The sequence below is a fragment of the Hippopotamus amphibius genome, chromosome 5 (genome assembly GCF_030028045.1).
Source record: "Hippopotamus amphibius kiboko isolate mHipAmp2 chromosome 5, mHipAmp2.hap2, whole genome shotgun sequence".
NCBI lineage: Eukaryota > Metazoa > Chordata > Mammalia > Artiodactyla > Hippopotamidae > Hippopotamus > Hippopotamus amphibius.
The window spans coordinates 81,589,280-81,613,798 of NC_080190.1; the positions used below are offsets into that span (position 1 = coordinate 81,589,280).

General features: G+C 43.8%; 1 protein-coding gene across 9 annotated transcripts in view; it reads right to left on the bottom strand.

The window, feature by feature from the left end:
* The window catches only part of PCNX2 (pecanex 2), a 288,254-nt gene that overhangs the window by 49,295 nt on the left and 214,440 nt on the right, over positions 1-24,519 (bottom strand). For all 9 annotated transcript variants that reach the window (XM_057737510.1, XM_057737507.1, XM_057737504.1 and 6 more), the window contains 2 exons: positions 19,353-19,411; positions 15,166-15,381 (listed from right to left, as the gene is read on the bottom strand). In XM_057737510.1, the coding sequence (XP_057593493.1) occupies positions 15,166-15,381; positions 19,353-19,411 (275 nt within the window). The remainder of the gene's footprint in view (positions 1-15,165; positions 15,382-19,352; positions 19,412-24,519) is intronic.

Below are 24,519 nucleotides of genomic sequence, written 5' to 3' on the forward strand. Positions count from 1 at the left end.
TTTTTTTTTAAGATCTTTTAAAATTAAGTTGGATTAGTATTATCATCACTATTATTATTTTTGGCTGTGTTGGGTCTTCATTGCTGCGCGGGGGCTTTCTCCAGTTGCTGAGAGGGCGGGCTACTTTTCATTGCGGCGTGCAGGCTTCTAAGTGCGGTGGCTTCTCTTGTTGTGGAGCACGGGCTCTAGGTGCACGGGCTTCAGCAGTTGTGGCCCGTGGGCTCTAGAGCTCAGTAGTTGTGGTGCACAGGCGTGTGGGGTCTCCCTGGATCAGGGATCGAACCCTTGTCCCCTGCATTGCCACGCGGATTCTTAACCACTGAGCCATCAGGGAAGTCCCAGAGTGGCAGTGAATCTAATCGTATTCTCTCTGACAAGCACAGGAGTGTAGCTATTCTCTGGTTAGTGTGGGCATGCCTGCTTTAACGGTCTACCAAGCTGGTGGTAGAGGTGACATTCTCCTGGCAAAGCTGGGAAGCCAAAGGAGAAGGCCTGTGAGACGTAAGAAAGGAAGGACTGGCAAACAAAAGTGAGGGAGGTGCCTTCCTGGCCGGGATCCCCAAAGAGGGGAGGGGAGGCTCTGGGCAGCCTGGCTAAAGTGGGAAGTTGACTACTATGGAGACATTTGAACTTCATTCTGTTCGTAACGAGTAGGCGACAGGGATTTTTAAATCCCAAGGAAACAGGAAGAAAGCTGCACTTAAGAAAACTGGGACTGACGAGGAGAGATTGGCGATGGGGCAGTCAGACACCCACAGTCCCATTTCAAGCGAAAAGCGATGGGACTGAAACCAGGGTCCAGGCTGTTTACCAAGAGGTCAGAGGAAATGATGGAGCCGCGGAGCCGTCATGTGACGGGGACTTCAAAGGGACGCGTGAAAAATGGTCCCCTGCAGCAGGAAGGCTGCACTAAAGAATGGCAGCTTGTTTACAACCTTCCAGCAAAAGCAGGCACATTAAAGCCCAAATGCACAACATGTTAAAGACTGGGCCTCTCGGCCCTCCAATTTTCCTCCTTATCAGATGTGAGTTGTCCCAAAGACTCTGGCTAACTGGAGTCCACGGAAAACCCCAACTACCATCAACATTGCTATGTTTAGTATTATCCACTAATAATGGTTTAAAATAACTGTACTAGACATTTATTTGAGCTGAGTTTTGAAATGGTCATGGCCTTCATCAGCCCGATGTGTCGGGGCGGGGGGGGGGGCGGTGTCTTCTGCGGGCCAAGCAATGAGGTTACCAGGAGGGGCTGACAGAGAGAAACTGAGATTATCTTGAAAATACAATCAGTCCCTGCTCAAGGAGTGGACGAGACTTAGGCATAGATGCGGTTGAGCCAATGCTTTTCAAGGTGCAGGTGGGATTTACAGACACGCACTTTGGGATGTGTGTTGGACGAATTATATAAAATGTATTTCCTTCTGAGGTCACAGGTAAGCTAGCTCCTGAATTGCGCGGGGCCACAAAAGGAGGTGGCCATCAGATGCAGTCATGGCTAAGTTCAAAGCAGTTCGTTTCTGCGAACATTTGGACCTCACACAGCTCAGCGCGCGTTACATGTTGGAAACACAAGATGTGAGAGACAGGGCTTAGCCCAGCGAGTGCTTGTTGGAGATGCAGTCTTCTTAGTGGCTCTTCTAATACCGTAATACACATAATACGTCATAATGGGGACTTCCAGAACATTTTTCTTAAAGCTGGAACTCTAAACTATTGTTATTTCTTGCCAACTGGTTAGATCAAGGGCCATTTTGTGACCAGATGAAATAATGGCAGAGAAAGCTTTTTAAAAGTTTTTGAAGGACTGTCATTTCTAGAAGATCACAGTGGAATTTTTTTCCCCAAAATTTCTCCTACAGCTTCAATGTCATGGAGATGTCTTTCTCAGCCCCTCCTCCACCCCACACTAGTTCTCTGGGGTAGAATCTTAGAACATAAGCTTAAAGGAACAAGCAGGTCATCTATCCCCAGCTACCTACCCTGGGAGATGACCCTGTATCTGCTAGACATCACCAGATTAAACTTCTGGAAAGAAATATTTATTATAACAATAGACTGTTTCTAGGTAAAGCTGTCCCATTATACTTCCTATTTCCTAATTGCTAAACATCTATTTGATAATCACCCCCTTTAGATTAATCTAACCTTAAAGATGGAGAAATGGTCACAGAGCAGAATTAAAGCAAGGAACAGGGTTGGCCTGTTGAGACACTAAATGAGTTTAGTCCTTTATTATTATTTTACTGGACAATTTCTCCCCAGTCCCAATTTCCATTCCTTTCCATTCCTTCATTGGACTCGAGTGTCTTTATGTGTCACACTGAGAATCTAGAGTATATTGGCTCAGGGTGCAGTGCAGGAAAAATATGTTGAAATAATTTATAGCATGTTTGATTTTGGGAGATAGCAGAGGCTTTTTATTATAATAATTTTCTCTTCCAAGGAGCCTTGACTTGTTTTCAGATAAGTCCATAAGAATACAATTTTTTTATGACCTTTCGGCAGGCTAGATTCTGAACGTGGTGTAACAGTTTTTCTCAGCGAATTTTTATTTCAATACATCATCTATTCATGCGACACGTACCAACTTAAAAAGTGATTTCTCAGATAGCATCTCATTGATGGCACACATCAACCCAGTTATGCAGCTGTGGTTTTTCCACTAAAAATAAGGACACTGAGTCTTAAAAACAGTTGGTCCAGTAGAAGGGTCTGGTCTTTTGAATTTAAAAATCAGCATTTTCCCCTTATCACAGAGTGTCTCTTGAGCCTTGACCAATTACAAGCTAAAGTTCCCTGAATTTACTTTCTTCTACCAGCCCATAGGAGAAAGTGAAATAAACAAAAACATGCAGTGCCCAGGGAAATTTACATTGGGCAGGTTTGAAGCCTAAGAAAAGTTGAAATACATGTAATAATGATATCTGCAAATGATACGGTTTTCTCCCCACTCCTGCTCCACTTCCAGATGAGAAAACCAATGCACTCAACCTTACTGAGAAGAGTTGGTCACTTTCTAATTAATATTTAACTCAAAGTTGTGCTATCTTGCTTTTCTCCCACAAGCTTTTTTCGAGTGTTGAAAGTTAAGATATGCAGACTCTGTTAATGTCCGCCAGCAAAGCCCTCTCCTTTCCCAGACCTGCTATCTGGACAAGCATGGCTTTGTCTTGCTCACTCATATGCCACATCATTTGAAATGAAGAAAAACACGTGTTGAGGACGTCTGCGTGGAGAACCTATTATTTCATGGGTAAAGTTTGGAACCAAGGGACGTCACAGCTTCCTCAAGCTTCCTAGACAAAAGAGGTAAAGACTTGCTAATGACCTAAATGTCACCACAGTGAAGAGAGAATTCTAGTTCCTTCCAAGATCAGTGGGAGCTATGGCCCTACACGGGTTAGCTAGTTAGGATTAGGGTTTGGGTTGGATTAGCTTTAGATAAGATTAGGTGACACGGATGTTTTTAAAACGTCCCCACAGGCCGCCGGTGATGATGGGGTGTTAGCCAAACTCTGAGATGGCTGATAACATTTCACATAGACAGGAACATAATATCTCTTTTTTTTTATATGTATATGTTCCAGACCCTATGGTAAAATGTGTGGCTATGTCCTGATAACTAACTATGCCTTTGCTTTCCATGTTCATTGTGCAGGAGCCGTCCAGCTTGCACGCTTGTTAAGGCAGTCGGAAATTTAAGAAACCGAGCTCCTAAAAGTGGTGTTGCCACCTAGGAGCATATTCAGGTGAAAGTTTTACTTCTGAATTTCAACACCAAAGAGATTTAAAGAAAATGGCTACTTATTCTTTTTCCCCCCATATTCTCTCCTTATTTATCTTTCTTTCTTTCCTTCCTTCCTTTCTTTTTTTTTTTTTTTTTTAGAACTTTTATTGAGATACAGTTAACATACAATAAACTGCATATATTTAGAGTGTACAATTTGGTATCCCAATCTCCCAATTCATTCCTCCCCAACCCTCCCCGCTTTCCCCACTTGGTATCCATATGTTGGTTCTCTTCATCTGTGTCTCTATCTCTGCCTTGCAAACCGGTTCTTCCTTCCTTTCTTCCTTCCTTAATTCCTTCCTTCTTTCCCTCCTTCTGCCCTCCCTCCCTTCCCCCCCCCACCCCTGTTTCCTTCCCTGCCTCCCTCCCAGGCAGTGGGGTTTACTACAGAGGTCATGGACTTTGGAGTCAGTCACATCTAGGGGTTTACCGCTCCTCCACCGCTGGTGACTTTGAGGCCTTAGGCAACTTACTGAACCTCATTCACGCAATTATCTCATGTCTAAAAGAGGGATAATAATACCTACTTACTTTATAGACTTATTATGAAGACTATTTAGATAATACAAGTAAAGTGCTTATCACCGTCCCTGGCACATAATTGGTGCTCAAGAAACTTCAGACTGTTTCTCCTTCCTCCCAACCAACATTTACTGGGCATCCCACCAGGAGCTCATCAGTGCACTGGGAGAGGGGCAGGAGGCCTGACTTTTGAGGGTCTCACAGTCTGTTAGAACCTGGCTTAGTCAATTTTTCATAGCCTGTCGGAATAAAAAACTGAATATACAAACTGTGCAAGAATACTGAAAGTAAACTGGCTTTGGTTTTCAAATGATTACTTATTGTTTTGTTATCAACAAACATTTATTGACTGCCCACTATGTGTGGCCCCGTGCTCAGCGATCCACACACACAAACACCTAAAGACAAACGTCATTTTCACCGCCCCTTTGTTTTAAATGCAAGGACAGAGAAATCTGTATTGGTTACGTTTTCTTGTTTGAACTAGTATATTAGCAAAAACTGGAAATATTTGCTCACATGGGAATGTCGAAAATATATACAAATGCAGTATCATTCACTGCAAGGAAATACTGAGAAATGAATAAATCAACAGATAAAAATGCGGGTGCATAAATAATAGAAAACATAAATGTCCACTTAGCATAATGCATTTCTGATATCATTTTTCCTGAGCGTTCCAAAAACCCACTTTATCGAATGACTCATACACACACACACATATACACACATACATATATATGGGGACGAGTCAAAAATTATCCGCACGCTGGCTGTAGAATTTATTTTAATTAACTTTTAGAAAAGACAAATGCATCATTTTTCGACATAATCGCCTTGCTTTTCAATACACTTTGTCCATCTGCCAACAAGCTTTCTTAGTCCTCATTAAAAAATGTTTTAGGCTGAGCTGGGAGCCCCAAATGCACTGCTGTCTTCACTTCTTTATCAGAAGTGAATCTTCGGGGCTTCCCTGGTGGCCCAGTGGTTAAGAATCTGCCTCCCAAAGCAGGGGATGTGGGTTCAAGCCCTGGTCCGGGAAGATCCCACATGCTGCGGAGCAACTAAGCCCATGCACCACAACTATTGAGCCTGAGCTCTAGAGCCCATGAGCCACAACTATTGAGCTCATGTGCCACAGCTACTGAAGCCTGCATGCCTAGAGCCCATGCTCTGCAATAAGAGAAGCCACAGCAATGAGAAGCCCATGCACCGCAACAAAGAACAGCCCCTACTCGCTGCAACTAGAGAAAGCCCGTGCACAGCAAGGAAGATCCAACGCAGACAATAAAATTAATTTTTTTAAAAAAAGTGAATCTTTGTCCCCATAGGGCTGCTTTCAGGGGACCAAACAGGTGAAAGTCTGATGGAGCAAGATCAGGACTATAGGGAGGATGCTTTAACACCTCAAAAAGAAGGTTTTTTTTGTTTGTTTAAATTTATTTATTTTTGGCTGCATTAGGTCTTTGTTGCTGTGTGCAGGGTGTCTCTAGTTGTGGTGAGTGGGGACTACTCTTTGTTGCACTGCACGGGCTTCTCATTGCAGTGGCTTCTCTTATTGAGGAGCACAAGCTCTAGGCATGCAGGCTTCAGCAGTTGTGGCTCATGGGCTTAGTTGCTCTGCAGCATGTGGGATCTTCCTGGACCAGGGCTCGAACCTGTGTCCCCTGCATTGGCAGGCCAAATTCTTAACCACTGCGCCACCAGGGAAGTCCCCTCAAAACAAAGTTTTTGCAGAGGGTCAACAGTGTGGGCAGAAGCGTGCAGACGGGCACACCCTCAGACCACAAAAACTGAATCATTGCACACTGCTCTTCTTTCATGTAAATCACAAGTGGGGCATCCATTTTTGCTCGCACCGCAGTTACAAATGAACGGATGTAACACGTTCACATGTGCACAGCAGTGACTGGGGAGACAGTAGCCTTGAACAGAAAGCACTGATAAGACAGTGCAGCCAACAGAATATAACTGGAGTTTATATTTAATATAACTGGAGTGCGGGTAATTTGTGACTAACCCTCCTATTTATTGTATATAATATAATAAATAAGTATGTGATATATATGTATATATACATAATTTTGTAAGATCTCACCTAAGAAGATATTTTGGAAAACAGATCTTACTGTGATAAAAACATGCCAGTCTTATATTAATGCATATCTACATGCATACGTAAATTTCATTTCTGTAGCCTTGAAACTTTCCATGCATGTGACGCAGCTTCAGATGACAGAATCTGCTTCATCATCCCAGGAGAAGATATTGTTGTACTGCAGCTCAAGCCATTTGCCCTGGGGAGCCCAGGACTCCCTGCAGTCGAATTCCCATACTGTTCTAGAAGTTACATTTTCTGACCCTATCTTAACCATTACCTCATCCCTACCCAAGCCACAAACTCTTGAAATTCCTTCTCTGTGTCCCCCAAGGACGCATGATCTATTTCCCAGCTTCTCTGAACGTCCTCCTCTCTCTTCTCAGTGCTCGGCTGGAAGGCTGCCCCCCCACTCCCTCTGCAGTGCTCCCCAGTGGGGCTGGCTGCTTTTACAACTCCTGCCATGAGTACTGCCAACTGATGCTTTCAGGGGACACACTGAACCTGCCCCACTCAATCTTGCTGACATCCTCCACGGCCCCTCTAGGTTACATCCAGTCCTTCTGTGAAGGTGTCGGCTTTGGTTTGCTGTCACTCTGCAACATACCTCCTGCCATCTTGGGACTTCAGTATCCACAGAGATGCTCCTTCCAACATCCTGGCCTGAGCTCCATGCTCCCACGATCTCATCTTCCACTCAACCTCAGCCACTCATTTCCACAGCTGTAACCCTGGACCCAGATTACCCCAAAGTGCTTCCCCTCCACAAATATCCATTCCAAACCGCATCCTCTCCGGAAATCACCTTCTCTCTCTCCAGCTCATTTCCTCTACCCTTTCAACTTCAACAATCCTCGTACCCTCCCCAGATTCAGGAAGTCCTCTCCCCAGGTGATACTTCCACCTCTCTCCCACCCTCCCTCCCCTTCTTTCTCAGCTTACGTTCCATGGCCAGGCATCAAAATCACTCTCACACTCTTGTCCTTGCCTTCATGACCCCAACCCTGATTAACTCCACCTTTGTCCTCCACACCTGCATCCTGCATCCGCAGAGCTGAATGTGGCTTAGAGAAAAACACAAGCAATCTAAACAAGTTTTCTTTTAAAGTCATGATCGCTGATCTCAAGTGCATTCCTCACGCCGGGGGTGGACTCTTTCCCTATCCCATCACCCTCCTACGCTCATGCCTTTTCTTTAATGCCCCACCATGGATTCCATCCTCCCATCCCTTCGGAATCCATCACGTGCCATCAAAGCAAGCCCTCCTCTTCCTTCCACTCAGCTTCACAGTCATGCTTCTGGTAATGCTTCTGATGCCCCATCAGATCCCCCGCTGGTGGACTAACGCTTAAGCGTGTTGCCCTCCCTGTGGCGACCCTGTACCAGCAGGAAGCCAGCAGCTGTTTAACAACCCCCCTTGACACCAGCTGTGGTCCCATGCACTGGGCTATCCACCAACAGCACCTACTCCCTGGGAGGAAATTATATCAAACTCCAGCAGGGAGAAGTTCAACTTTCCCCCAGTGATGATCCGGTGGAAGCATTGTACGTCTCCTGGACTGATGGGCTGTCAGAGCTGGAAGGAACTTATAATCACATCAAGGCTTTGATAAAGAAATCAAGGCTCTGAGAAGCCAAGTCATGTGTGTGCCCTGTTGCACATCCTGACCTACAGTGGAGTTTTCTATGCCACTGGGAAAATGATATGAAACTTTTGGAAGTCTGTACAAGTGATTGAAGGCATTATACCCCAGTTACTTAGTGTTTGGTAAACCACATGAACACTCTGGTACCAATTTCAAACAAATACAGGAAAGGAAGAATGAAAAAAGAGGAAATGGTCAGGTAGAAAGAGAGGTTCTGGTTAAGAGAGTCATGTGGGTTTGCCCAGCTCTGCCACTAAGTAGCTGTGAGCCTCAGGAAAGAATTCCTCTCCGGGGGCCTGGATTTCCCCATTAGTTAAATGGGAGGAAGAGTTGGGATTATGGCCATTCGGAGGGTAGATGTCACCTTCACAGGCGAGAGAGTACTGTGTATGTTGTAAAAGATTCCCTCCAATGCCTTTTTTTTTTTTTTTTTGCTCCTTTCCTTAGTTCTTCTCCTCTTCGTTTATAAAGAGTATTTTCAAGCTGTCTGACTCCTTTTGTTGGCAGCTCTGCTCTCCTCCTTCATGTTTCCCCTCTTTTAGAGAAATAAGCCAGAGCAGCAACTGAGGTCACCTGGGTGACTACTGGAGAACAGACATGGACTGAACAGATAATCAACTCTCACCTTCCCATTCTTCTGTGTCCACTTACTTGGATGATGGTTAAATGGGTCTTGAAACCCAACAGACTCTATTTCTTTTGAAAAGGCTTGAACTTGGTGCCCCTCATGCTGTGGACCTTCTAAAGTGCCTTATCTGTGGTCCTTGACTTAGAGTTAAAGCCAATGATTAATCTGCCAGCTCTGGAATGGTTTCCTTAAAGGCTCCCTGGTTGGGTAGATGCACGGAATACTCATAAGCCCAAGAGCAGCAGTGCAATTCTGTTTCCTTACATGAGCAACAACAAAAATTGTATTTCTGTTCTGGGATGCATGGGCCAAAAGGCAGAATAGAAACACGTGGCTTCTTTATTTGTACTCTTAATTCGAATTCGTATCACTCATTCACTTGAGTACCATCCAATGGAAATAGGATGTGTTGTGAACCTTGATCAGACTTTTGGGCTCCCCAGGATCTAAACCCCTAGTCTATGTTTGGAAATTACCCACAGTGCTGGAGCCTGGCTAACTGTTCCCCAAACCTTTTCACTTTTTATCCTGGGTACTCAGCTAGACAACATTTCTCTTATATTGGGTTGGCCGAAACGTTTGTTCGGGTTTTTCCGTGAGATGTCATAGGAAAACCCAAATGAACTTTTTGGCCAACCCAACAATTATGTCAACTCTGGACAACAGAATTTAAGAGCGAATGATGCATCCCAGGTTCAAAACTGGCCCATAACAATCTTCCATGCAATCCTCCACTTTCTGCCAGCTTAACATTAAAGCCCAGGGTGACCCCCAAAACAATGCTCTGGGAATAGGCAGAGCTTCTATTTGCCAAGATCCCAGGCAGTGTGGAATGAAACTATCCCCTCCCCCACCACCTTCTCTCAATGATTGGATTCTATGTGAATGGAAAATAAACATCTATTGTGTCAGCCACTGAAATCTGGGACTTAACTATCACAGCAACTAATGTGACTTCAACCAATGTACGCATGTTATGAGTCTCGGCGAGAGAGAGGGGGTCGTCACCTCCCACTACAGGAAACACTCTCCGCCTCTCCTTTGCATCTAGAGCACATGCATGTGATCTCAGCATCTTATCCATCAGACACACCCACACCAGATGTGGGTGAATGAGCTAGACACAAAGAAGCAGGGCTTGTGTGGAAAGTATTCTGGAAGAGAGGTGGCGGCAGGGGCCATTCGTCCTGTTTTGGGGACACAAGTGACAGCAGCAGCAGTGCCCAATATCCAGGGTCACGATGTCAAGAATGTGAGGTGTGACTCCTTCACAGGCTCAGCACTGCTGTGTGATTTCAGGTTCTCATGGGATAGCCACCAAAGCCTACTTCCCCAGACATCTCAGCAAGTCTGTGCCCTGTGAAATATCAGTATCTTCCAATAAACCCTTCTCCTGCTTCAGTAAGCCAGAGTTGATTTGTCTTTTGCAGCTAAAAATTGCTATGGGTACAAATGCATCCTTTTCAGTGAGAGAAAGACAGATGGACCTTCTTGCTCCCTGGCTTTGGGGAGGTTGCCTTCCTCTAGGGAGTACTGTTCATTTCCTGAGTGAGAGTCAGCCTGTGCTATGAGCAGCGCACATGTTCCCTGATGGCTTTAGTACGCTTTAGGAGAGAAGTCTAATGCATCTGTATTTTGACTGCCCAAGGTTGTGCCGAAGGAGGTGAAAATGTGATCAAAATAAAGCCTGCTATTTGGGAAAATGGGAAAATGGGAAAATGGTAAGAAAAGTGAAATCCTAAAAATATATCTAAGAAAAGTACCCAAAGAGGATAAAGAAAATAAGATCGTCCCTAGGAATGCAGTACTAGATGTTGCAAAGAGATAGAAAACAACAGGCATTTTAGGTCAACTGGCTTCTTCTTGCAACAAAAGCATAATTTAGATTTTGTCAAGCTCTATGCTCTCTCACTTGCCCTGTGTTCCAAACTCCAGCAGAACTAGGTCAAGGAAAAGGTATTGTATAATAGTGAGGAGTATCAGGGCAGGGTAGCTGGCTTTTTTTTCTCAAGACATCATTCCTGGGCAGTCACCTTACATGACCACTGCCCCTGTCTTGTGCCTGATACATCGATGAGGACTTAAATAGGCATTTCTCCAAAGACGACATACGGATGGCCAAGAGGCACATGAAAAGCTGCTCAACATCACTAATTATTAGAGAAATGCAAATCAAAATGACAATGAGGTATCACCTCATACCAGTTAGAATGGGAATCATCAGAAAATCTGCAAACAATAAATGCTGGAGAGGATGTGGAGAAAAAGGAATGCTCTTGCACTGCTGGTGGGAATGTAAATTGATACAGCCACTATGGAGAACAGTATGGAGGGTCCTTGCAAAACTAAAAATAGAACTACCATATGACCCAGCAATCCCACTGTTGGGCATATACCCAGAGAACACCATAATTCAAAAAGACACATGCACCCCCATGTCCACTGCAGCACTATTTACAATAGACAGGACATGGAAGCAATCTAAATGTCCATCAGCAGAAGAATGGATAAAGAAGATGTGGTACATACATACAATGGAATATTACTCAGCTGTAAAAAGCAATGAAACTGGGACATTTGTAGAGACATGGATGGACCTGGAGTCTGTCATACAGAGTGAAGTGAGTCAGAAAGAGAAAAACAAATACCGTATATTAACACATATATGCGGACTATAGAAAAATGGTACAAATCAACCGGTTTCCAAGGTGGAAATAGAGACACAGATGTAGAGAACAAACATATGGACACCAAGTGGGGAAAGTGGGGAGGGTTGGGAGGGAATGAACTGGGAGATTGGGATACCAAATTGTACACTCTAAATATATGCAGTTTATTGTATGTTAACTGTATCTCAATAAAAGTTCTTAAAAAAAGAAAGCAAGGAGATTATGTCAAAAAATGATGTATTTTTCTTTTCTAAAAGTTAATTAAAATGAATTCTACAGGCAGAGTGTGGATAATTTTGGACTCACCCTCGTATGTTGGTCCCCTGCTTCCTTCCATGTTTCACTCAATGACTTTTCTAGAATCTGGTATGTGATTATAAGGTTGGCCCCCAGTGAATCACGCAATGTGACAGGGCCCCTTTTTTGCCACCTGAATCTGAGCTGTATTTGGGATGGCGGGGGCCGGTGAAGAATGCTATGGTGCCTGTCGTGGAGGCTGGGCCGTAAGAGGCCTTGCCGTGTTCGTGTTTCCCCCTTTGGAGCCCAGAGACTTCCAGCTGTGACAACACCTCATCCAGTTCATTGGAGCCAGCCCCAGACACGGATGGTTAAGCCAAAAAAAAAAAAAAAAATTGATATGAGGTGAGACCAAAACATTCATTGGGGTAGATTAAGAACCGCTCTTTGTGAATCCTCCTACACTGTTGGTGGGAATGTAAGTTGGTGCAGCCACTGTGGAAAACAGCATGGAGGTTCCTCAGAAAACTAAACATAGAGCTACCATATGATCCAGCAATCTCACTCCTGGGCATATATCCAGAGAAAACCATAATTCAAAAAGATACATGCACCCCAATGTTCATAGCAGCTCTATTCACAACAGCCAAGACATGGAAACAACCTAAATGTCCACCAACAGATGAATGGACAAAGAAGATGTGGTACATGGAATACTACTCAGCCATAAAAAAGAACGAAATAATGACATTTGTGGCAACATGGATGGACCTAGAGATTATCATACTATGTGAAGGCAGTCATACAGAGAAAGACAAATATCATACGGTATCACTTATATGTGGAATCTTAAATATAGTACAAATGAACCTATCTATGAAACAGAAACAGACTCACAGACATAGAGAACAGACTTGTGGTTGCCAAGGGGGTGGGAGGTGGGGGCAGATGGATTGGGAGTTTGGGGTTAATGGATGCACACTATTACATATAGAATGGATAAACAACAAGGTCCTATTGTATAGCAGAGGGAACTACATTCAATATCCTGGGATAAACCATAATGGAAAATATTTTAAAAATGTATGTATATGTATAACTGAATGACTTTGCTATACAGTAGAAATTAGCATAACATTGTAAATCACCTATACTTCAATAAAAAATTTTTTAAAAAAGAACCCCTGTTTGTGATGAGGAGCTGGCAGATAAAGTACTGAGAACTCCTAGAATCTAATGAACTCTGAACCCCTTAAATTCAAAGATGGGTTAAGTTTGCTAAAGAAGCTGTAAGCCACATAGAATTTGTGCTATAACCATGACTCATTCAGCTCAGCGAACCTTAAAATTTCTTCCAGGAATTCCAGGAAAAAAGGAAAGTTCTCAAAAATAGGCAATTCTATTGCATTATTGCACCAAAGACACTTAATTTCCACCACCTCCTGTGGCATTTTCTGGCATTTGTGCAAAATATCAGGCAAGCATTGCTTCTCTGTTCTGTAGAATCTGATCATTGCTACCTCAGTCTACTAACCTTTTCCAAAATAAGTTCCCTAAATTAGACTCCCAGAATTTGTAAGGATGCACAAGAATCCTTTTTAGGTAACAGTTTTTAAAATGTGAAGTAATGGCAATTTGGTTTTGGCCGGAAAGTGTCCTTTTGTCACTGTGAGGTTCTGGGTGGCCATGACCTGACTCCTGTTTACCTTTCTAGCATTGTCTGTGACCCCTTCTTCCCAAACCACCTGGACACCACATCTGGCTACTTTGTGGCTCTTTGTCATCACACCAGCTGTTCCCTCTTCTTTCTGTCCCGACGGCAGCCCCTCCTCTGTCGAGCTGACCAGACCCTAGTCTGATTCCAGTGCTCCCTCTCTGGCCCCCAAGCAGCCCAAGCATGGTGCCACCTTAACACTCACTTTGCTGGGCATTAATTGCCCATCACGTGTCTGTCTTCTAGGCAACGCGTCTCCAAACTCCTTCAGGCAGGGCCTTCACTTCTGTACTCAAAGCACCTAACCCAGTGCTTGATATACACTCAGTGCTGAATAAATGTCTCTCAGATGAATATTAGACTCATATGTCAAACTAGCCACATGATACATTCACGTGGATGAATCAAGGGCATTCGAAAACATCCCAAAAGGAGCTCTTGATTGCATCCTCAGAAGTGCTGCTTCTCATCCAGGCTTTCCAGTTTCCGTAAAGGCACCTCTGTCCACCAGGCACTCAACCTAGAAAGCGGGGAGCAGGCTGAGCACCTCATCTTCCCTCACCCCAACACGCAGGCCTGCCCGAGCCTCCCAGCACGCCTGTGCCTCCGCCATCTTCTCCTGGGGGTGACTGCAGGACACTCCTGAGTGGTCCCCCCTTTCCAGCTTTCACCTCCTCTAGTACACTCTCCACACGGCTACCAGAACAAGCTCTTCAAGTGCAAACTAGGTCAGCCACCCCCCTTTCCAGAACCCTCCACGGCTCCCCTCTGTGCACAGAGTAAAATGCAGCCCCTCCCCTGGCTCTGAGGCCCCCATGACCCGGCTCCCCGCCTCTCTAGTCACGTCGTTCCTCCCGGGTGGCTCCTGACTTTCAGCACTTCCCAGCTCCTGGCCTGGAACATTCTTCTCGCTGTTCTCCTCCCCAGGATCCTTCCCTGACGATCCCATCTCATGTACCACCTCCCCACCCTCTGCAGTGATTTCCATCACAGACCCTTATTTACTTCTTATACCCCTTCTCCAGGCTGTGATTGGTTTGCTCATTTGTTTACTTGTTTATTTTCCATGTCACGAGGGTAACACTCAAGGTCACATGCCCACTGCATCCCCAGCATTAGAACATCGCCTGACACAGAGCAGGTGTTGCATGGGAGAAAGGCGTGTGTGAATGAAGGACTAAACAAAGAACCCAGGAGGGTTTCTTTGTTTAGTCCCAAGAGTACATCCATGATGCTGATCTTTGTGTGATCACCACACAACTGTGGCATCTGATTCATGGAAAAACCGGTGCCACACTTTCAGGATTCAGGCCACCGACTTGGTAACCACAGGGCAGTAAGCATTCGTGTAGTACCTGCATATACATGAGCTCATTTAAATCACACAACGACTTTAGGAGGCAGCCGTTCTTCTTCTTCTTATCATTTTACAGATGATAAAAAGGAAAGCTCAGAGACACTAAATGACTCGTGCACGGTAGACCTTGACACTTGTAACCCAAGGAGCCAGGTTCCATTTTAGGTCTGGCTAACTCCACACAGAGCCCATGCATGGTTCACACTCTCTTATTGCTTCTGAGTTTTCCCCAGAAGGAATGAAACCAAAGTCCCGACTTGCTACTTGAAAGGTTTACACCAGACTATACGTTTCACCTTATTATTAACTCAGACGACTGGGGTTTATTTATATCCAAATAACTGGAGAAAAGTGGTTGTAGCAAGGTCCCTGATTCTCATTCTCTGCTAGGAAAGGCATTCCATTCTTCCTTTCTAAGGATGACTTCTTATTAAAGCTTTGCATGATAACTAACTCAAATGACTGACTTCCGACAACTCCCGCAATAAAGAGATTCTTACCTCGGAATTCCAGTCCTCGAAGTTGAAAGGTGACAAGACCATTGCCAATTTCAATCAGGTGAACGAAAGCATTGAGGTAATCTGAGGCCAAGATAAAGCAATCGCCAGAGCTGTAGTTGCCCCATCGGCCAAGGACAAGGTCTCCACAGAGGGACTCCTGGAGGGCCCTCGTCAAGTGCTCGTAGAAGATGGAATTCAGGTTGTTACCGTTGTTCCCTGAAGACAGGATGAGAAATAATAGGCCCAGTGAGTCCTGCTCTAACGAGCTCGACCTGGGAGGCAGGGAGCTCTCACTTGCTTAGGGGTGAATCAGACTCTTCAGACACTTTACCCGCTGTGGGGGATTTTGTGAGACTCTCCTGTTTCTTTCCTGCTGTACTCTTTCTGGTCAATGTCATCTACACAAAATGGATTGAATTCCTGTCTAAATGAGACACCTGACAAATTCCTACCTCCAGCTGAGATCTCTGGCCTGGGCTCTTGTCCCGTCTGCTTCCTTGTCTACCGAACATCTCTTGTATGTTTCAAACGCTTCTCCCGCTGACGTGTCCACGTCAGGCCCCTCTCCTTCTGTTTTCCACCTCGGCCAACGGCATCACCACCCAGTCGTTCACAACCTAGGGATCTTCCTTCCCACTCCTTCCCACCCAAGCCTCTCAATTTTACTTTCTTCAAGTATTTTTTGCATTTTCCTATTTTTCTCCATTCCCGTTACCCCACCCTATTCCAAGCTCCATGACTTCTCAAGTGGGGGACCACACTGGTCATGTGACTCACCTATGCATCTTCACTGGGACCTGTGTGCTCATCGACTCTCTACCCCACAGCCACAACAAGCTTTCCAGGCTGAAAAAGGGAAAGTGCCACCCAGGACCCCCCAGCCCATGACTCAAAGTGGTTTCTCAAGGCTCTTAAGATGGAGATGACTTCATAACATCACCTGTAACAGGGTCCCATAAGTTATCCTTCACAGGAATAAGCTAGGACAGCCCTGACCCAACCCAGCGTGTATGGTCACCCCAGAGGCGCCATGCGGTCTGCTCCCCACTTCACTCTCTGTCCTCGTCTCGCACCAGCCCCTTCCTCATCCTTCACGCTCAGCAACATAGAACTTCTCTCGGTTGAGTGACTCACAGGCCCCTTCCCACCCAGGGCCTTTGCAGAGACTGATCTTTCTGCCTGGGTTTCCCTTCCATTCCTCTCGGGCTTATGACCTTTATTCCATGGCCACGTCAGGGAAGCCTTCACTGCCCACCTCTCCAGGCCAAGGCCCCTGTTACAGGCCATCAGCACTGTGACCCTCTGCTTTGAAGCACTTCTCACAGTGGGAATTTGACTTTTGTTTTTTGTGTATGTGTATATGTGTGTATGGTTATTTGATTAACATCTGATTTCTCCAACGCACCCTACAGTGAAGGAAGAGTGGATTTGCTTATTTTTGCATCCCAATACTGGCAGAATTCCTAACATGTAGTAGGGACTAACTAAATATCTGTTGAATGATAGATAACACCATAGATGATACAGCTTCATTAAGAGAAATTTTGCTTCTGAGAACATACCCATCCAGTAACTCCAGGGTTTCACTGAGATACAATTAACAGACAATAAACTGTGTGTGTATACACACACACACACACACACACACATACATATATTCTACAATATAAATAATTATTGATAGTATTATATATTATATACAGAAAATAGAGTATATATATAAATACACACATATACATATTCTACAATATACATAATTATCCCTAGTATTATATATTATATACAAATATATATTTTATATATTATATACACAGATACAAATTATTATATATCAACATCATTTCTTGTTTTTAAATTATATATGTATATAAAACTCAGATTTATTGAAGAATAATTTCTAGAGTAAACAGTGTCCAATCCTTTGAGTCTTAAAAAATGCTTATAGTCACATAACCATCACTTAGAACGATGCATTTGTGTTTCATCCTTGCTGTGGTATACAGCAGTAGTTTGTTCTGTTTCGTCTGTAGGCAGCTACGACCGTTTGCTTATCCATTCAACGGTTGAAGGCCCTTTGGGTTGTTTCCAGTGTTGGTGATTATGAGTAAATCCACTCACAATATTCACGAACAGAATTTTATGTGAACACGTTTTCATTTCTCTGGAGTCAACCCCTAGGAGTGGCACTGCTGTTCTCCAAAGTGGCTGGACCATTTTGCAATCCTATCGCAGGGACTGAGAAGTCTACTTGTTCAGCATCCTTGCCAGGACATGGTATTGTCAGCTGTTGCCTGTTTGTTTAACCTTAGCCATTCTAATTGGGTGGACCGGGACACCAAGGAAAGAGAGGAGGAAGGATATAGCAAAGGAGATGGAGTGATGGAACACCCTGCTTCCCAGTGGAGGGCTGGTGTGTTTCAGGGCCATGAAACTGGGGGTTTGTGGTGCATTTCCTTTCACCTCCCTGCTGGGCCTAGTCTTTTTACTCCCCCCATTGGATCTCTCATGATGAAGGAGAGAACCGTTTTTGAGAAGACTGGGTAGACTGGGAAGTCCTCCTGGTCTGTGGTCTTGGGTGTGGAAGAAGTACTGGGAGGGACTAGGAGGAAAGTTTGCCATCAGTGCTTGTATTTTAAGAGTATCTTTTCTTTGGGGAGTACAGTCAGAGAAGCATAGGGTTGCCCCAAAGAGAAAAGGCCTAAAGCAAAGCTCAAGGACCCCTTCGAGACCAGCTATTGGAGTGGAGACAGAGATTCAGGGAAGTTCGAGATAAAAGACTATAGATCTGAATGGAGCTTCCCTGCTCTGTACCCTTGGGAGCTAGAACATGACAGGAGGTGCAGGAAGGTGCAGAGTGGCCCCAGTTGCACCCACATAAAGAAGAGCACTGATCTACCACTAAGAAATCTATGACACCATCAAACTATGGATATCATTGCTAAGCATTTATGACAGTTAAAAGCTGAATTAAAATTAGTGCATTTATAACCTAATTATGATTAATGGAAAGAAATGAACTGTTCTGTGGGCTGAGTCACGTGGTATTGTCTAATAAAGTATCAGTACGCTTAATTTTCTATGCAGATGAAGCCTGCCTGACCTGCCATGATATTCATTTTCTATGATGAACCAGCATGCATCCTGAGACACTAATTAGAGATGACTTTTGAGTCTCTAGCACTTTTAAAGGAAAGGCCTGAATGAGAGAATTAACTTCTGCTTAACTGTTCAAACTGTTCAATGTTCAAATAAAACAAAACTATTCAAACCCCTAAAAGTGGAGATCTTAGAACATATTGACCACACAGCTGTATAATTAGATTAAAATGAGACAAAATTATGAACAATTAAAGGCACAATACACTTACGAAACTGTCCATATGCCTAATAACAATGGCCCTGCAAAGCAGAGTCACACGGCTCCACATTAGAGATATTTATACCCCTACACACGCCCCCCTCAAGTTGGGCTGACATAAAGTTAAATAAAACATAAGCCTGTCTCTCCAGGTATTTTCAAGTTTCAAATTATGCTTTCAAATTAATCACGTTTATGCAATTCAAATATAGCTAATAAGCATGATACAGTTCTTCCCAGACAACATTTCTGGCACAAGAGAGAGAGTGAGATGGATAAAAATAGAGAATAGTTGAAATTTGCATGCTGATATGAAGAAAAAAAGAATTCGAGTGGTTAAAAATGAGATAGATTATAGGAAGAAAAAAGTAATTTTCTGCCAAGTAAATCTTTCCACAGCTTAATGTTGTGTAAAGTTTCTGAAGACTTCCAGGTCCTGGATCCTGGAGTGGCTTGCCTTTAAGGACATCACAACACCGACATTTTTCAAAAAAAAATTTTGCCAGAAGACCAATACCAAGGTTATTGTCTACATTTGATGTTTAGCATATACAAACTAAAATGTCTTAACAGAGTCATTCAATACTGACAAGATATCTAATCAGTTCTAAATAATGGAGAAACGCATTTCTAAACCAAATCAGGATAGCTGATCAGTTCTATTTGCAATTTTATTTTTATCATCAGCATATTTACCAAGACATGCGTTGTCTCCACAAAGATTTTTAAAAAGTGAGTACCTCATTCCCCTTTTTGGATTGAAGGACTCTATCTACACAACAAAATAAATAAATAACTTAAAAAAGAGAGAAGGAAGAGATCCTCTTACCTGGATCCTTTTCGATTTGGACCACCAGTCTTGTATTGGAATTATCCATGCGCCTTGTACTAAAAGGGGACCACAAAAGGGTAAGAGGTCCTGATTAGATTCCTACAAATGAGAGTTGGCTCACAGGATCAGCTGTGTGAGTGCGAAATGCAGGGGAGATGGGACTCACATATGAGGTGATTGCACCACCTTGACAAGGCTGTGGGAAGAGAGAGGAGATGGAAGGGAGGGAAAAGTACAGAAAACACATAGAGGGAAGAGATGAATAGCACTTAGGATACAGGAGATTGGCCTTCATCCTTATCAATTTTGAGTACCGGGTCCACAAAATAAAAGCGAGCATTTGAACTGCCAATGGACCATCACTCACCTTCAGAACTGGAGAGCAGTACACACATACCTATCTTTCTTTTCAAATTGATTCCAGAAACTTTGTGATTAGCAGTTTATATCTCCACTACTCGCTTTCAAGAGTTGGGCCCATTCTTATATACCTTTCTTAGGTTGAACCACAAGAATAAAAACAGCTCTCACAAACTTAGGAAAAGGTGGATTGTCTGTAGCCATGGTAACCAGTGGCCACCAGAAGCAGTTTTAAACCTTTTCAATTATGACAACTCACCTCAACGTACAGCTTTGGTAAGCCAGCCATGGTGGCCGCTTGCTTCTGAAAGTCAGCCAGTGAGGGAGAGACTCAGCCCAGGCCTCTCAGGGAAGACCAATCAATAACAGTCTCCCCAAGTGGCTGCCCTGCAGAGGGTTTAACCCCCCTATGTCTCTAAAACTCACCGGTCCTTGAATGTCACATGTCCCCAAAACACTTTATAAGTGCAACAGTCTGCTCCGCTTGGAGGGGCTGTGCCAGACCAGCTTTTTCTTTTCATTTCAGGTATTGAGTAGTGGTCTCGTCATCCTTTGAAGGATGGAATATCAAATTAACATAAACCCCATGAAGCTGATGACAGTCAATTGCATATGACCTACGAAAACAGCACTTTCACACGGCTAAACCTACTCCACTCAGAAAGGGCTTTCACTCGATCGTTGATTGGATGGAGGGTTCCATACAGGCTTGAACATAATGCAGGTCTGATCTTTACCAGGCCTGGGCCCCGCCTTTGTCGTCCCTCTGCCCCCTTGCTTTCTGTGCTCCAGCACGCTGGCTTTCTTTTTCCGCATCTTCAACACACTCTGACCTCCTTCTCCCTCCCTCCCTCCCCTGCATCCTTTACACCTGTTGTGTCCTCTGTTTGGAGGACTTCCTTTCTAGGCCCGCCCACTTTTCCTCATAGACTCCTCTCATCCTTCCCGTTAAGCACCACGTTCTCAAGGAAGCTTTCCTGGCCCCTGATCTAGGTGAGACCCATGTATCATGTGCATGTTTGCATCTCTCCTTTGGAGCATGTGTCATAGTTAATATTACTACTAAAGATGACTGCTAATACTTAGGTAGCACTTATTCGTGTAAGCACTTTACATGCATTAACTCATTATATCCTCAAAGCTACCTTCTTAGGTGCTATTAATACAGCCATTCTCACAGAGCAGGAACTTGAGGCACTGTGGATTAAATGCCCAAAGCCACAGAGCTCATGAGTGGTCTAGCCGGGATTTGGACCCAGGTGGGCTGCCTCCGGAGCCTTCACTCCACATCATACACATCTTTGCGTGTGTCAACTAAAAATATATATATATATATATATTCACAACCTAAAAGTTGAGAGTTATGTTTTATTCAGTGGGAATTTTTAGGACTTCAAGCCAGGAGGCAGCATCTCAAGTAACCCTGAGAAAACTGCTTTGAGAAGGTGAGGGAGGAGCCAGAATATAAAGTTCTGCAACAAAGGGCAGGTAGTCTGAATGTCAAAAGATTACTGTTAATTAAAGGAAAACCAAATATATCAGATTAAGGAATTTAGTGCTTTTCTATGTATGGGCAGATGCAAGAGTCTGGGCTCACTGACATCATTCCTTTGATGTATACCTCAGCTATCTGGGGCCAGGATCCTGTGTTTTCACATTCCAAGTTTCCTCAGGGCTCACCGTGGGGAGAGGCTGCAGTCTGATGGCTGCTAGATGGCAGGTATCCTTTTCCTTCCTGGGTTCCCTCAGGGCTCACCATCAATTGCTGATGACTGTGACATCCTTTGTCTACTGACATGGCAGGAAATATTTCATTTCTTTCTTTTGAAGAATATTGCATTTATTAATTTGAGAAGCAGACCCAAATACTCAGCAATATTCCATTTCTCATGTGATAATTTGATTACTGCCTCTTACATTAGACTCTAAGGTACCATTTTGTTCCCATCTGGCACGCAGCAGTCACTCCAATATTTGTTGACTGAATAAACGAATAGTCAAAGATAATACTGCTTCTGAAGTGTTTTTCTCTGATGATACCTGCTAAGAAAAAGGGAGACTGGGTGCTTCTAGATAACATTTCATTGTGATTGTTGACATACTGAGTGTGATTAACTAAATAATGAGCACTTGCTGGTGCCCAAGAAACCTCAGAATGCAGACTTCTTTCGTGAACTTGTCTCTGAATCAGAGCAGATTAAAAAGGTGCTCAGATACAGCGGTAGCGTAAATAAATAAAAAAAACTTTGTCTTCAGAAAAAAAAAAGTATTCTCATTTCCTCCTATGTCCCAGATATCTGAGAACCATCTAGGCAGGATTGTGTTAGAGTTTTGTAGAACAGCTCCACAGATGGGTTGGAAAGGAGGAATATTCTGTTACAGCTCAAAAAGGCCATTAACCCCAGCACGCTGTTCTATTACTGCTTCAGTTTCCTTGCAAAACCCCTCAGATCAGCTTTGAAAATAAAAGAGCCTAGGGTGGCAGAAAGTAAAGCAAACAACAGAATTCTTTCTAATGAAGGCCAGAATCCCATGTTGGCATAGTTAGTCCCTAAATGGAATTTTAATTTCACCTTAAGACCTAGGACAAATGGAATTTTCAGCAGCAGAATAAACAATTTTTAAAGTGGGATTGAGCCAAAAGAAAGTCATTTACCAAACTCCTTAGGGAATTAAAACACCTTCTAAAACTATGTCCACTGGAAAGCTCTCTTTGCAAAAGGCTTTGGATGCACAGTGCTAAATTCTGCTCCCCAGTAACTAAGCTACACTGCCTGTGTGCCCCAGGGCCTCTGGCTCGCCGCTAGACTCTCTAAGAAGGGCAGCTGCCAACCATACTGGGTATTATTGAGCTTTTCTCCAGTGCTTTCCTCCTGTAAATTTGGTGCTTACCACTCAAAGCTGCTAATTAGCTAAGTAATTGGATTTCTGCCTTCACTGTCCTATTGCAGGAACATCAGCTCTGTTGCTCAAAGAGAAAATGAGGGCTTCCAACTCACTCTCCAATCTCAGGGAGAGTACAAAATGCTGGTGTGGTTAGGTGGGCATCAGTGGTGTGCTCTTTGCACCTGCCTGGCACAGCCAAGGCTCATTGCTGGGACACGCTGTCCTGATAGCCACAGGCCAAGAATCTAGTAATATAATAGGTCTTCCCAGAGAAGGTGACTTACTCAAGGAATCCCTCCCTTATGCTAATATGGAATGCCTATAGCAAAGCTGGTTCCCTTCCTTCAAGCTTTGCCTCCTCTAAATCATCTAAATCAAGCACCTTCTCTCTTACGTGGCTTTATCTGAGGAGCTTAAATAATTTAACAGTAATTTACTTCATTATACTGCTTCAAGTTCTGCTTTGTCAGCACACACAGACTATTGGAGAAGTAGTCTCATTTTTGATGGGGAACTGTCACTGCCTAAAGTAAGAAGTCTGATGAGTGTGTGTTGATATGGCAAAGCCAGGATGGACGGACTGTAGTTCTGTTAGGGGAAACACTGACCAGAACCGCCCAAGCTGGCCAGGCCCCACAGTAACCACTGGCATGAGTTATCTTACAACAGGAGGTCCTGGTAAGGAACACGGAACTAACAAGCTACCACCAACCGGAAGAATTCGGGAAAAGTCAAAAGGAGCGAGGAGACGCCAGTCCACATGTCCTGCCAACCTCCCAGAATCCTCTGCACTGGAATCCATCTTGGCTGAGTGATGCACGCGCCACCAGGAAGGACCCTGGGTCAGACCAAACATGGGCCAAGGAAGATGATTGGCCAGAGACAACCCGGGGACTAAGTCCATCACCATAAACCCGAGACTGAGAGCCATGTGGCAGAACAGTCCTCCTGGGTTCCCTGACCCTCCTGCTCTCCGCCCAGGCGCCCCTTCCCATTAAAGTCTCTTGCTTTGTCAGCACGTGTGTCTCCTCGGACAATTCATTTCTGAGTGTTACACAAGCGCCCACTCTCAGGCCCTGGAAGGGATCCCTCTTCCTGCAACAATTCTTTGCACGAGGCAGGATGGCATTAGAGAAATCTGGACAATGAGAAGGCAGTCAGACACTAAACAGAAGGACACTGTCACCTTTTAAGCTGAATATATCCACAAGTTTCATCCTGGTTAGTATTTTTTGATGATTTTTGCATCATATTCGTAAGTGATATTGATCTAAGGTTTTCTTTTCTTGTGATGTCTTTGCCTGGATCCACAGAATGATTTAGGAATTATTCCTTCCTCCACTCATTTTTGGGAAATTTGAGAAGGACTGACGTTAATTCTTCTTTAAACATTTTACAGCATTCGAGAGTGAAGCCAACTGATTCTGGGCTTTTCTTTGATGGGAGTTTTTTTTTATTACCAATTCATTCCCTTTACTTGTTATAGATCTGTTCAGATTTTCTATTTCTTTTTCAGTCAGTTTTGGTAGTGCATGTGTTTCTATGAATTCCTCCAGTTCGCTAGGTTATCTACTTTGTTGGTGCACAGTAGTTTATAGAATTCTCTTTCAATTATGTAATGATGGTAGTAATGTCCTCACTTTGTGATTTTAGTAATTTGAGGCTTCTCTCTTTTTTTCTTGGACATTCTTGGTAAAGGCCTGTCAACGTTGTTGAAAGAATTGTTTCAAAGAATCAATCTTTGGTGTAATTTATTCTTTCTATTGTTTTTCTGTTCTCTATTTCATTTCGCTCCATTTTAATCTTTATTATTTCCTTCGGTCTGCTTGCTTTGGATTAGTTTGCTCTTCTTTTTCTAGTTCCTTAACATGGAAGACTAGCTTATCAATTTGAGATTTTTCTTATTTTTTAATTTAGG